Genomic DNA, 12,728 nt, shown 5'->3' with positions numbered 1-12,728 from the left:
GGATGTGCTCTACTGAACCATTACTTCACGTACCAAACTTCAAGGCAGTCGATTGAGAAACAAAGGAAATATAAAAATATCCAATTTTGATTTAATTTCTTTTTTCTTTTTCCTATTCGGGCCGAAAGTACGGAACTTGTATTTTATAGAAAAATATACTGATAAATTTTTACAACCCTCGTGAAGCTTTGCGCGAAATTAAATAACAACAAAAAAAACAACAAAAGGAGGATTGTATCTAATGGTTATGAACTCGCTAGCGCCCTCAGTAATACAATGGTATGTCTGAGAACTTACAACCCTAGAAATTGGGTTTCGATACCCGTGGTAGACAGAGCACAAACACTCCATTAAAATTAAGAAGCTTAAAAATGATAAGAGTGCCTGAGAAATTTTAGAAAATCTAGTAATAGATACTTTAAAAAGTTATTTTAGAAAGTTTAGGATTTTATCGAATAGCCAACATGATTTCACATGATTTGAAAAGGTTACCGCAAATAGGGGCGGATTTAAGGTTGTGTGAGCCAAGGAGCTAATACATTTTGTGGGCCCTGCATCCAGTATAATTTTACATAGAATAAAAGTATCAATAGATCCTCATTAAGACTATGGACACTGAAGTTGAGCACCTTCTAAGCCCTACATAACTAAGCCACTGACTGCATATAAAAATGAAAAAAGAGGTGAGAATTTGGTGCATTTGGATGTTAAGATGGCATTTGACAAAGTGCCACATAAAAGGTTTGTAAAGAAATGTATCTCTATAAATGTGGGGAATAAGTTAACTAACTGGATAAAACAGTGGCTTGACGGAAGAAAGCAGAGGGTTATCCTTGTTACGAGTTTGTTTACTGTAAACCTTGGTCTAGATGGATCTTTTTTGTTCTTGTTAAAAGTTTTGTTTGTTTTAAACCTTAGTCTAGATGGATCTTCTTTGTCCTTGTTACAAGTTTTGTCTGTTGTAAACCTTGGTATAGATGGATCTTTTTTGTCCTTGTTACAAGTTTTGTCTACTGTAAATATTGGTCCAGATGGACCTTCTTTGTCTTTGTTATAAGACTTCTCTACTGTAAACATTGGTCTAGATGGGTCCTTTTTGTCCTTGTTACAAGTTTTGTTTTCTGTAAACCTTGATGTAAATGGATCTTTGTCCTTATTACAAATTTTGTCTACTGCAAACCTTGGTCTAGATCAGTGGTTTCCAACCAGGTGTGCTCACACCCTCAAGGGGTGCAAGATAGCGTTCCAGGAGGTGCGAGATAACATTTGTTTTCACCACCTTCACCTATATTCTCAAATAAATAATTACTGTAAGGGGTGCGAGAAAATATTAAATTTTTTTTAGGGGTGCAGGGCATAAAAAAAGGTTAGGAACCACTAGTCTAAATGGATCTTTTTTGTCCTTGTTACAAGTTTCTTTACTGTAAAATTTGGTCTAGATGGATTTTCTTTGTCCTTGTTACAAGTTTTGTTTCCTGTAAACCTTGGTCTAAATGGATTTTTGTTAAAAGTTTTGATTCTTGTGAATCTCGTCTAAATGTTATCTTTGTTCTTGTTACAAGTTTTCATTCCTGCAAATCTTGGTATAGATAAATATTTTTCTTGTTACAAGTTTTATCTATTGTGAACCTTGGTCAACATGGATCTTCTTTGTCCTTGTTACAAGTTTTGTCTACTGTAAACCTTGGTCTAGTTGGATATTTGTCCTTGTTACAAGTTTTATCTACTGTATACCTTGGTATAGATGGATCTTATTTCTCTTTGTTACAAGTTTTGTTTTCCGTAAACCTGAGTATCGATGGATCTTTGTCTTTCTTAAAAGTTTTGTTTGTTGTAAACCTTGGTCTAGATGGATCTTCTTTCTTCTTTTTAAAAGTTTTGTTTGCTGTAAATCTTGGTCTAATGGATCTTCTTTGTCCTTTTTACAAGTTTAGTTAAAGTTAACAGATTTTTTTCACAGCATTAAGGTCCGGGTCTCGGACTCTTGAATTCACCTCCTGATACGCTAATCACTACGCCAGTACTATCCTACACCTTTTTATCTTCGACGTTATTTTACGCTTTAATCTCTAATTGGCTGAAAATGTTCTAAATGTCATCATTCAAACAGCAAACGTAACACAGTTCTAGTTTCTTTTTCCCAAGTAGAACAGAATTAGTTACAAGTAGACCGTATCTTTAATAAACGATAAGAATATGTCTAATATTATCTCAAAAGAAAGTTAAAAATGTATTTTTAACAGCACGGATCATGATTAACAATGCATATGCAAATGCATGTTAGTGGCTGGGTACAAGGGTTAAGTATCAGAACAGGTGTAAAACTTGGGATCAAAAGTATATTGTGTCCCTATAGGTTTAAGTAAAATTTAGTGCTGATAAGCACTTCGTCATAGTGTTGTTCCGTTATTCTTATCTGAATGCATCTTATCATAGATGTTGAACATTCTCCAATAAGACAGCTATGTATAATACAGATGATAAGCTGAACAGATCATGTATGCCAAAGGCGTGAAATAGTAAGTTTTTATTGTTAGCAGATATAAAACAATTGGTTACATTTAAACATCATTGGTAAGTTGTTGTTTCTTCTTGTTGCTGTATTAAATATGTTTGACAAATGTTATCTAGTTCATAAATTGTTATTTTATTTGTTACGTCAAGAAACAGAAGTTTCAGTAAACTTAAAAACAGTGGAGTTTGTGAAGAACCTGAATAGATTGTCCTTGTGCACTATTCGAACAATTTAAAAATAAAATTGTGAAACCGAACTAATGTGAATATACAGTGCACGTGAACAAGGTTGTTTTCAAACAAATGTGTAAACGTCGCATGTGGAGTTAAGTCTAATTACCACCTTCCTCCACCAGAGTCGAACTTTACAACTCATTGCGACCATAGTTTTTAAGAAATACATATTTTAGGGGTATGTTCAGGACCCTATAAAGGGTGAAGCAGAAGAAGCAGCTGTACTAGGGTCCCGACTTATTGGGGGGCCCCAAGGAAAAGAATGTTTGAAACTTCAATATCTTCTAGTTATTTTGAGAAGGGTGCTAAATGCTAATTTACTAACCCACGCCTCCATCCGGTACTGGATATTATAGTATACGAGTCGTTTTCTCTGGTTGTTTAGTAATTTGGAAGTATTGTATTTCTGGATTATGCACTTCAAATAGTTTGTTTGTTTGTTTGAATTTCGCGCAAAGTTACACGAGGGCTATCTGCGCTAGCTGTCCCTAATTTAGCAGTGTAAGATTAGAGGGAAGGCAGCTAATTAGTCATTACTACCCACCGCCAACTCTTGGGCTACTCTTTTACCAATGAATAGTGGGATTGACCGTCGCTATATAACGCCCTCACGGCTGAAAGGGCGATCTTGTTTGGTGTGACGGGGATTTGAACCAGCAACCTTCAGATTACTGGTTGAGTGCCTTAACCATTTGGCAATGCAGGGCCTCCCAAGGGAACAGTATTTGGTAACAAAAACTACACGTTGTATGATGGAAAAGACTCATGCTTTGCAAAACCCTGTAATATGATTGAAAATACAATGTTTAGTAAGTTTATAATAATAAAAAGTCTGTCAGCTGAAGTTATTGTTGGTACACATTATTTGGTTTATTTGTATGGACTCTTATATCGTACTTATTTCAATATAAGATGCTTTATATTTATGGTTTTAAAACACGAAACATTTATTCAGACTTGAGAACGTTAACTAAACTATAATTTTCTGTGTTCATGTTTATTAAAGTAAAACAAAATACCAACTAATTAAAGATAATAAAAATTCTGTCATGATCGTTGTAAGATATCAAAAGATAAATGAAATAAAAACTGTGAACATACATGAAGGAGGCGAAACTTAAGCTTCCTATTTCCACAGCTGGTCCGGTCATATCCAGGTGGTTAAGGCGCTCGACTCATAATTTGAGGGTCGCAGGTTCAAATCCCCGTTACACCAAACATGTTTGCCCTTTCATCCGAGAGAGCGTTATAGTGACTGTCAAACCCACTATTCGTTGGTAAAAATAGTAGCCCAAGAGTTGGCGGTGGGTGGTGGTAACTAACTGCCTTCCCTCCAGTCTCACACTGCTAAATTAGGGACAGCTAGCGCACATAGCCCTCGTGTAGCTTTGCGCTAAATTACAAAAACAAACTTTTACCTGAGTTAATAAGAAATAAGAAAACATTATAAGGTAGTATTTCTAAATCAATGTACTTTTACCAAAGTTACGAAGAAACATAAAAAATTACAAGGTAGTGTTTCTGAATCAATCTACTTTTACCCAAGTTATAAAAAAATATAAAAACATTACAATGTAGTATTTCTAAATGAATGCACTTTTACCCGAGTTATTAAAAAATATACAAACATTATAATGCAGTATTTCTAAAAGAATGTACTTTTACCTGAGTTATTGAGAAATATACAAACATTATAACGCAGTATTTCTAAATCAATGTACTTTTACCCAAGTAATTAAGAAATATAAAAACATTATACCGTAGTATTTCTAAATGAATGTACTTTTACCCTAGTTATCAGAAAAAATTATAATGTAGTATTTCTAAATCAGTCTACTTTTACCCTAGTTATAAAGAAATATAAAAACATTACAATGTAGTATTTCTACATCAATGTACTTTTACCCTAGTTATCAAGAAAAAATTGTAATGTAATATTTCTAAATCAAACTACTTTTACCCTAGTTACAAAGAAATATAAAATCGTTACAATGTAGTATTTCTAAATCAATGTACTTTTACTCGAGTTATTCAGATATATACAAACATTATAACGTAGTATTTCTAAATGAATGCACTTTTACCCTAGTTATCAAGAAATATAAAAACGTTACAACGTAGTCTTTCTAAATCAATCTACTTTTACCCTAGTTATAAAGAAATATAAAAACATCACAAGGTAGTGTTTCTAATCAATCTACTTTTACCCTAGTTATAAAGAAATATACAAACATTACAATGTAGTATTTCTAAATGAATGTACTTTTATCCTAGTTATCAGGAAAAAAAATCATAATATAGTATTTCTAAATCAATCTACTTTTACCCTAGTTACAAAGAAATATAAAATCGTTACAATGTATTATTTCCAAATCAATGTACTTTCACCCGAGTAATTTAGAAATATAAAAACATTATACCGTTGTATTTCTAAATGAATGTATTTTTACCCTAGTTATCAAGAAAAAAGCATAATATAGTATTTCTAAATCAACCTACTTTTACCCTAGTTATAAAGAAATATAAAAACAATACAATGTAGTGTTTCTAAATCAATGTACTTTTACCCTAGTTATAAAGAAATATAAAAACAATACAATGTAGTGTTTCTAAATCAATGTACTTCTACACTAGTTATCAGGAAAAAAATTGTAATGTGGTATCTCTAAATCAATCTACTTTTACCCTAGTTATAAAGAAATATAAAACCATTACAATGTAGTGTTTCTAAACCAATGTACTTTTACCCTAGTTATCAGGAAAAAATTGTAATGTAGTATCTCTAAATCAATCTACTTTTACTCTAGTTATAAAGAAATATAAAAACATCACAATGTAGTGTTTCTAAATGAATGTACTTTTACTCGAGTTATTCAGATATATACAAACATTATAACGTAGTATTTTTAAATGAATGCACTTTAACCCAAGAGAGAAGGCCAATAGTCATCACCACCCACCGCCATCTCTTGGGCTACTATTTTACCAACTAATTGTGGAATTGACCGTTACATCATAACACCCTCACGGCTGAAAGGGCGAGCATGTTTGGTGTAAGGAAAAGTCGAACTCGTGACCCTCGGATTGCGAGTCGAGTGGCTTAACCACCTATCCATGCCGGGTGCAAAAAATAGTTAGAGAAGAAAACAGTTATCAAAGCTAGATAAAAATATTGTGTCTTAGTGGATGGGACGCTTGACTCACAATATGTGGTTTCGAATCCTTGTCACTGAATGTGCTTGCTCTTTCAGCAGGGAGTTCGTTATAATTATGTGACGACCAATCCCACTATTCGTTAGTAAATGAGTAGCCCAACGGTTTACGGTAGGTGGTGTTGACTAGTTACCTTTCTACTTGTCTATCATTTGTAAATTAAATATCTATTATTTAGCTTTGCGCGACATTCAAAACAAACAAAAATATTTATGACAAAAAGTTACCCACTGACGTACCCGAGAGGGTAGGGGTGACTGTGCGGTCACATATTTCTATCCTTATGCTCCAAAAGTGCCCTTCGTTCACTATCCTAAAAATTGTCAACGGCTACAAAAAGATACGTAATTTCACACATTGCTTTTTGCAAGTTACTAAAAGATTTTGTGTTTGTTTTTGAAATTCGCGCAAAGCTACACGAGGGCTATCTGCGCTAGCTGTCCCTTATTTTGCAGCGAAAGATTAGAGAGAAGGCAGTTAGTCATCATCACCCACCGCCAATTCTTGGGCTACTCTTTTACAAACGAATAGTGGAATTGATCGTATCATTATAATGCCCCCACGGCTGAAGGGGCAAGCATTTTTGGTGTGACAGGATTCGAACCCACGCCTCTTGGATTACGAGTCTAGCGCCTTAACCACTTGGTCATGGTGTGCCCTATTGAAAGAGGAAGAAGGGGAGGAACTGATTTTAAAATAAATATAACACAGAGTTTTGTAGGACATAATAATAATAATCATTGTTATATGCTGTTTGGTGTTATTATGCAAAACATTATGCAGTGGTTCTTAACCTGGGTTCAATCGTATGATTCGTGACGTCATGCTCCACTTGGCCATCATTGGCTGCGGCTGACACGTCACATTACTTGGCCTTAATATCTGTGCTGCAGGGAACTTCATGCGCTTAGCAGTCGACTTGTGACTGTAGTGATCGTGCGTCATTTGTGATTTTTTTCTTAATCTTTCAATCCCTTTATACTAACTCTGTCGAGCAAAAACAGAAAGTGGTCAGACGAATACGTACAATATGGATTCACGTGTATAACGGAAGATGATGGGAGTCAGCGTTCTCAATGCATGATTTGCAATGCCAAGTTGAGCAATTCTGGTCTAACACCGATAAAACTAAGAGAACACTCTCTAAAGCTGCATAGAGATGGGAAATACAAGAACACAACGCCTGCTGAATTCAAGGTAAAGATAGCCAGGTTCGATGAAAAGGCTACTTTGCCTGTTCTCGGCTTTGTACCCATCGACAAACCGATCCTCACAGCATTGTACGAAGTTGCGTACTTGAACGCAAAGCAGGACAAACCACACACTATTGGTGAAGCACTCGTAAAAGCAGCTGCGTTGAAGATGGCGAATATCATGTTGGGAAAAGCTGCTGAAAATAAGTTATCCCAAATTCCTCTTTCAAATGACACCATAAGCAGCAGAATAGATGACATGAGCGATGACATCTTGGCTCAAGTAGTTGCAGATCTTATTTCAAGCCCAGAAAAAAATCAACCTTCAACTCGACGAGACCACCGACGTTTCCAATCTAAGCCAGCTTGTCGTATTCATGTACTATGTGAAGAACGACGAGATAAAAAAAGAATTTTTTATTTTGTAAGCCTTTTACTAAGGCAGCCGACGCGAAGAAACTTGTGGATGAATTATTCAGAGACAACGATTTTTCGTGGGGTATTGTTTCTGCAGTTTGTTCGGGCGGAACTCCAGTCATTCTGAGACGAAACTCTGGTTTTGGTGCGCTGGTGAAAGCCGGTGCACCACACATCATTGTAACGCACTGTGTTCTGCAAAGGCATGCGTTGGCAACAAAAACCTTGCCTTCAAAACTTTCAGAAGTATTAAAAATTGTAGTGGAATGTGTGAACATTGTGCGAAATAGTGCCCTGAAGCACCGCATCTTCAAAGAGCTGTGTAATGAAATGGGCTCTGAATTCAGGGTACTTCTGTACCATTCTAACGTTCGGTGGTTATCCCGGGGAAAGGTGCTGAATCGTGTTTTTGCCATGCGTGTGGAATTAGCCCTGTTTTTGTGAAAGCACCAACATTGTCATGCAGATTACTTCGAAAAATCTGAGTTCATTCTCATTTTGGCGTACATGGCCGATATCTTCAATGCTCTCAATCATCTCAATCAACAGATGCAGGGCGGTGGAGTCAACATCATCGGAGCGGAAGAAAACTTGAAGGTTTTTAAAAAAAGCTACCGTTATGGAAACGACGAACTTCGCAAAACTTTCCCTGCTGGACGACTGTGTATGTAAGATCGAAGATGTGTCTGAAATCGGAGACATTTCTGTACCCGGAAAACTGAAGCAAGTAATTGCCATGCACTTAGATGAGCTCGCAATGTCTCTCGACGGATACTTCCCCACCAGAGAGTCATATCCAGCATGGGTGAGACAGCCGTTCACGTTTAGTGTTGCGACAGCAGATGTCAATGATGAATACCTCGAAGAAATCATTGAACTTCAGCAGAGGCAGGATCAACAGCAACTTTTCAGAACAACAACGCTCTCAACACTTTGGTGTGACCAAATCGTAGCGTACCCACTAATTGCTAAGAAAGCCCTTGAGATACTCATACTGTTTGTTACAACGTATCTTTGCAAGCAATCCTTTTGAAGGATGGTAGACATAAAAATGATGAAAAGGAACAAACTTTGTTGCGAAAATGATACAAGAATGGCACTTGCCAAGGTAAAGCTGCGCATTTTTGAACTTGTCTTTGAAAGGCAACAGCAAAAGTCACATTGATTTGCAGTAAATATTCATTGAGTTATGTTTTTGTTTTTGTGTGAAATTCATGTTTTGTTTGTTTTGTTCTTTGAACACAGTGATATTGTGTGCAACTGATGCATAGTTCATTTTGTGCACTAATAAAATATCTACTTAAGTTATGAATTTGAAAAAAATCATATTTTATTTTTCCAATTACGAAGGGTTTAGTGAATACATGAACGAAACTTCCGGGGTTTAGTACCTCTAACAAGGTTATGAACCACTGGTTCAGTGTTAGGTATGAAAGTGTTTATAAGGCCAGACGAATAAAAACGAAAGAGTACTTGTTGAGTATTCCTATATGAACCATATTGAACCCACAGACCACATTGTTTACTTTAACAACCGTGATGCTTTTTAAAAAATGCTTTATTTTCTTTTGTTACTGAGCCCCAGTCATTGTGATGTTTTTTAACTTTATTGTAGTTAAAATACTTAAACACAACACAAACGTTATGCAAAGTTATGAAATTTATTTATTCTTAGAATATTAGAAGAAATGAAACTTTTGAAGTTACAATTGCCGTCTATTTTACTGGGACTGTTTACTGGACTTATTGCAAGCCTTTTGGTGCATCGGGTGGTAAGAGGAAGTTATGACAACCCATTTCCAAATAGACTTGAGCCTATTTCCGGTTTCCACATAAGTCATCTTCGTGCTCTTATAGAAGAAGTATCGTGTCGTTCCGTGAAAATCGGAACCCGGGGAGGATTTTGTCTCTCACCAACGGACCCGATAAGAGGAGGTAATAATATGTGGTGTCCAAAGCTTTCAGCAACCTTGGACAATTTATTTAAACATCAAACTATTGGAGATTTTGGGTGTGGATTAGGACATTACGGCCGCTACTTTCTAAGACGAGGAGATCGCCTCATGCCATATAGTCCAACAGTGGAGGAATCGATATTTTTAAACAGATCCGAGGTTGTAGCTGTCTTGAAGGAGCCACAGAAGATTGCAAGTTGGACTGGTAAAAGTATACAGTTACTAACAATTAGAAATTTTGATGTCACTCGAAACATGAGTCAACTTGTAGATGAGTAAATCTGTAAAATTACTGTGATTTGTAATAAGTGTATGATATAAGATGTCATCTTCTGATTCTGTTCTCCTAAACTTCTGTCCCTTCTGTTCTGTTATCTTATTCTTATAATCTATTCTGTATTTCTAAACGCCATCCTTTGATTCTGTTATATTAAGTGTTGTACTTGTTCTTCGAGCAGGTTTTGATGGAGCAGGTAACATAGAATCTATCATTAAAAACAGATTTATCAAATTCCTTGACCTTTCCGAAGAGCAGCATCTTCCAGAAAAATACCATTGGGTGATGAGTTTTGAAGTGGGAGAACACATCCCAGTTGTCTTTGAAGACATTTTCTTGGAAAATATTGCTCGCCATGCATGTAGAGGTAGGAAGTTTACTTGTTATCACTTCACATCAACAATATGTTCGGTGTCTTACTTAACTGTGATGCTTACAGAAGGTGATGTACATATCTTATGTCTAACCAAAACTGTAACATATTCTCACTCATTTTCTCTCCACATACATAACACAATACATTAAAGTTTCTGCAAATATTCCATAATCACCATTTCTCCACTTAGATGATTACTGTCTCCCTAAGTAATTTTTATTTTAAACTGGCATTAAACAAAAGAAAAGCTAGAAGACTATACGAAAGGGCCTATAGTCATGGAAGGGATTATTCTGGTTCATTGTGTATTCAATTCGGAAGAACATTCACCTGAACATGTTCAAGACACTCACACCAAGAGCTAATACAATAATTGTGTGCCTCGTCTTGATCACAAGGGAGTCATACAAAAAGGTTGCCATCATTCGATGAGCGGTTAGCTGGGTGTGACATCATGGCTACACCATATTAGAATATAATACATAATGTAAGCCCAATATGTCGCCGTGAAGGGTCAACTAAAATAGACAATAGTCGACCTGTGTGGCGTTTAGGTTTAGGCTTTGTGACTCTTTGTCTTAGAGGTAAATGTAGTGTCAAAGCCTAACCGCTTCTTAGCATACACTTTTCTTCGGGAATTCTAAAGTCCGCATCAAATTTTTATTTATTTATTTATTTACTGTTTGACAACAATGTGCAATATTGTTTTCACAGGTGTAGTTTTGTCCTGGGCAGCACTTGGCCAGAAAGGACATCACCACGTGAACTGCCGGGATAACAAGTACATCAAAGCCAAGATGGCAAAGTTAGGATTTTACAATGACTTGAAGACAGAACAGATGATTCGTGCAGCTACACCAGTTAAGTACTTTAAAAAAACGTTGATGGTGTTCCAAAGAACCTCACCACTGACTGACGAGAGTTGTGTTAGAAGAGCAAATATATGAAACATCTTTGTATCTTTGTAATTACATTTAAGTATATTTCAATTACCGCAGTGATAACTATGTTGTTTAGTAATGTGATTTCTAATACCAGCTGTCTGTAAATGTCTTACACTTTACCTTAACATTATAAGTTTCGATAGTTATTTTTATGTTTCAGAAATACTTATTGGATATTAAATTGTTTTTAATCATAATTGAGTTCATGAAAATATAAAAAGAATTTCTAACAGCCAAACGTTTTGTTCTAAATAAAACGTTCTCATGAGTAAACTATGCGTCTCAGTTTGTAAAGTTTAGTAAAATTACTGCACCATTCGGTCTGTGTTTTAACTATAAAAGTTGGTTTTGATTTACAAATTCTAATGTCTTGAAAAAATAATTATTAGATTTTAACGATATTTCTCAGAGTAAAGATGAATTTAGATGAAAATAAAAACTATTTTTACCAGTAACAGTGAAATATACAATTAATTTGATGGTTCTTAAAAGGAATTTTTAATTTATCTGAATAAATGACATTTATTTTCTTCATGAGGTAATTATACGTCTTCTTCTACATTCTCACAGTATATGATCACCTAGGAAACACGATATTGTTTCTGTGGAAGTCCAGTGACGTAGTTTATAATATCTATGGTTTATCAAGATGTCCAACCGCGTGACTCTACAAATCAAACAAACTTGCCTAAAAATAACACACGGAATAATCTCCAAAGCGATGGGTATGAAGACATGTCATCCATCTTTAAATGTGTGGAAAACCAAAACAAAGAAACAAAATAATAATAATAATTGTACATTTTAATCCACAATTTTCAAAAACCAGACACCAAATGCAAGCTAATTTTATTCATATCGTAAATGTCAAAACGAACCGAGAGCACGTAACCTTTTAATGTTGTTACTCATTGGATGACGAGTGCTGTATCACCAAACGACTGGACGTCTTTGTTATTAAAGTAAATTTAGGGAAGCAAATTTTAAAATTATGGTGTATATAAACAACATGTTCTGAACATTTGTGATATTAATGAACTAAGTACATTTTGTCACAGCCTTTAGTAAACACAGGCAGAAAACTATTATAGTCTTTACCTATAAAAAACGTGAACCCTACAGTTATGTTCTGTTGTGAGGTTTATTGTAAATCTCATACAGAAACAAATATGTCATGGTAATATGGTTGTATAACACGGTTGTTGATTCGGGTGAATTTAGAGAAACAACACATGGTATTTATGAATATCATATTCGTTGATCATGGTGCCAAACAATGTAAAGAAGTTACCCATAATTCTTTGATAGATTTTACCTTTAATTAATTATAAAACTGTCTCTCGTATTCTTTGGTAACATCCACGATGAATATATTGTCTATTTTTACTCTTCATCAAGAATATTAATAACGGTTAACTATAATTTGAAATAAACAAGTCTTCTGGTGTAAGAGTTGTAAGTTTACTTTCATACAACGCTTTCATCCGGGGTTCGATTCCCGTGGTAGACAGAGCAGATAGCCCAAAGTGAATTTGCTTCAAAATGTAGGGTTTTGTTACCTCAAATATTTCAGTATGCGTGATACCAGTATTATTTGGTTTATGA

The 12,728-nt window shown here is 35.2% G+C and overlaps 1 protein-coding gene across 2 annotated transcripts; it reads left to right on the top strand.

Annotated features, from left to right (window-relative positions):
- The first annotated feature begins 2,364 nt into the window (after positions 1–2,364).
- LOC143244349 (uncharacterized) lies at positions 2,365–11,655 on the top strand. 2 transcript variants are annotated; one of them, XM_076488848.1, is made up of 4 exons: positions 2,365–2,519; positions 9,247–9,731; positions 9,985–10,170; positions 10,894–11,655. In XM_076488848.1, the coding sequence occupies exons 2-4, from the start codon at positions 9,260–9,262 to the stop codon at positions 11,124–11,126; spliced, it is 891 nt and encodes a 296-aa protein (XP_076344963.1). In that variant the 5' UTR covers positions 2,365–2,519; positions 9,247–9,259; the 3' UTR covers positions 11,127–11,655. The 2 variants fall into 2 exon arrangements, with proteins under 2 accessions (XP_076344963.1, XP_076344962.1); XM_076488847.1 differs by having other exon boundaries at positions 2,442–2,574.
- Positions 11,656–12,728: the final 1,073 nt, after the last annotated feature.

The sequence above is a fragment of the Tachypleus tridentatus genome, chromosome 2, assembly GCF_004210375.1.
Source record: "Tachypleus tridentatus isolate NWPU-2018 chromosome 2, ASM421037v1, whole genome shotgun sequence".
In the NCBI taxonomy this organism is placed as follows: Eukaryota; Metazoa; Arthropoda; class Merostomata; order Xiphosura; family Limulidae; genus Tachypleus; species Tachypleus tridentatus.
The sequence above is the reverse complement of the archived record's forward strand: the minus strand, read 5'-3'. Positions and strand labels throughout refer to the sequence as shown.

Bases quoted from the DNA above. Each gene is read 5' to 3' on its own strand.
- LOC143244349 (XM_076488848.1), top strand. From the start codon at position 9,260: ATGAAACTTTTGAAGTTACAATTGCCGTCTATTTTACTGGGACTGTTT. The intron at 9,732-9,984 runs GTAAAAGTATAC...TTCTTCGAGCAG, and splicing joins GAAGATTGCAAGTTGGACTG to GTTTTGATGGAGCAGGTAAC. The intron at 10,171-10,893 runs GTAGGAAGTTTA...TTGTTTTCACAG, and splicing joins TGCTCGCCATGCATGTAGAG to GTGTAGTTTTGTCCTGGGCA.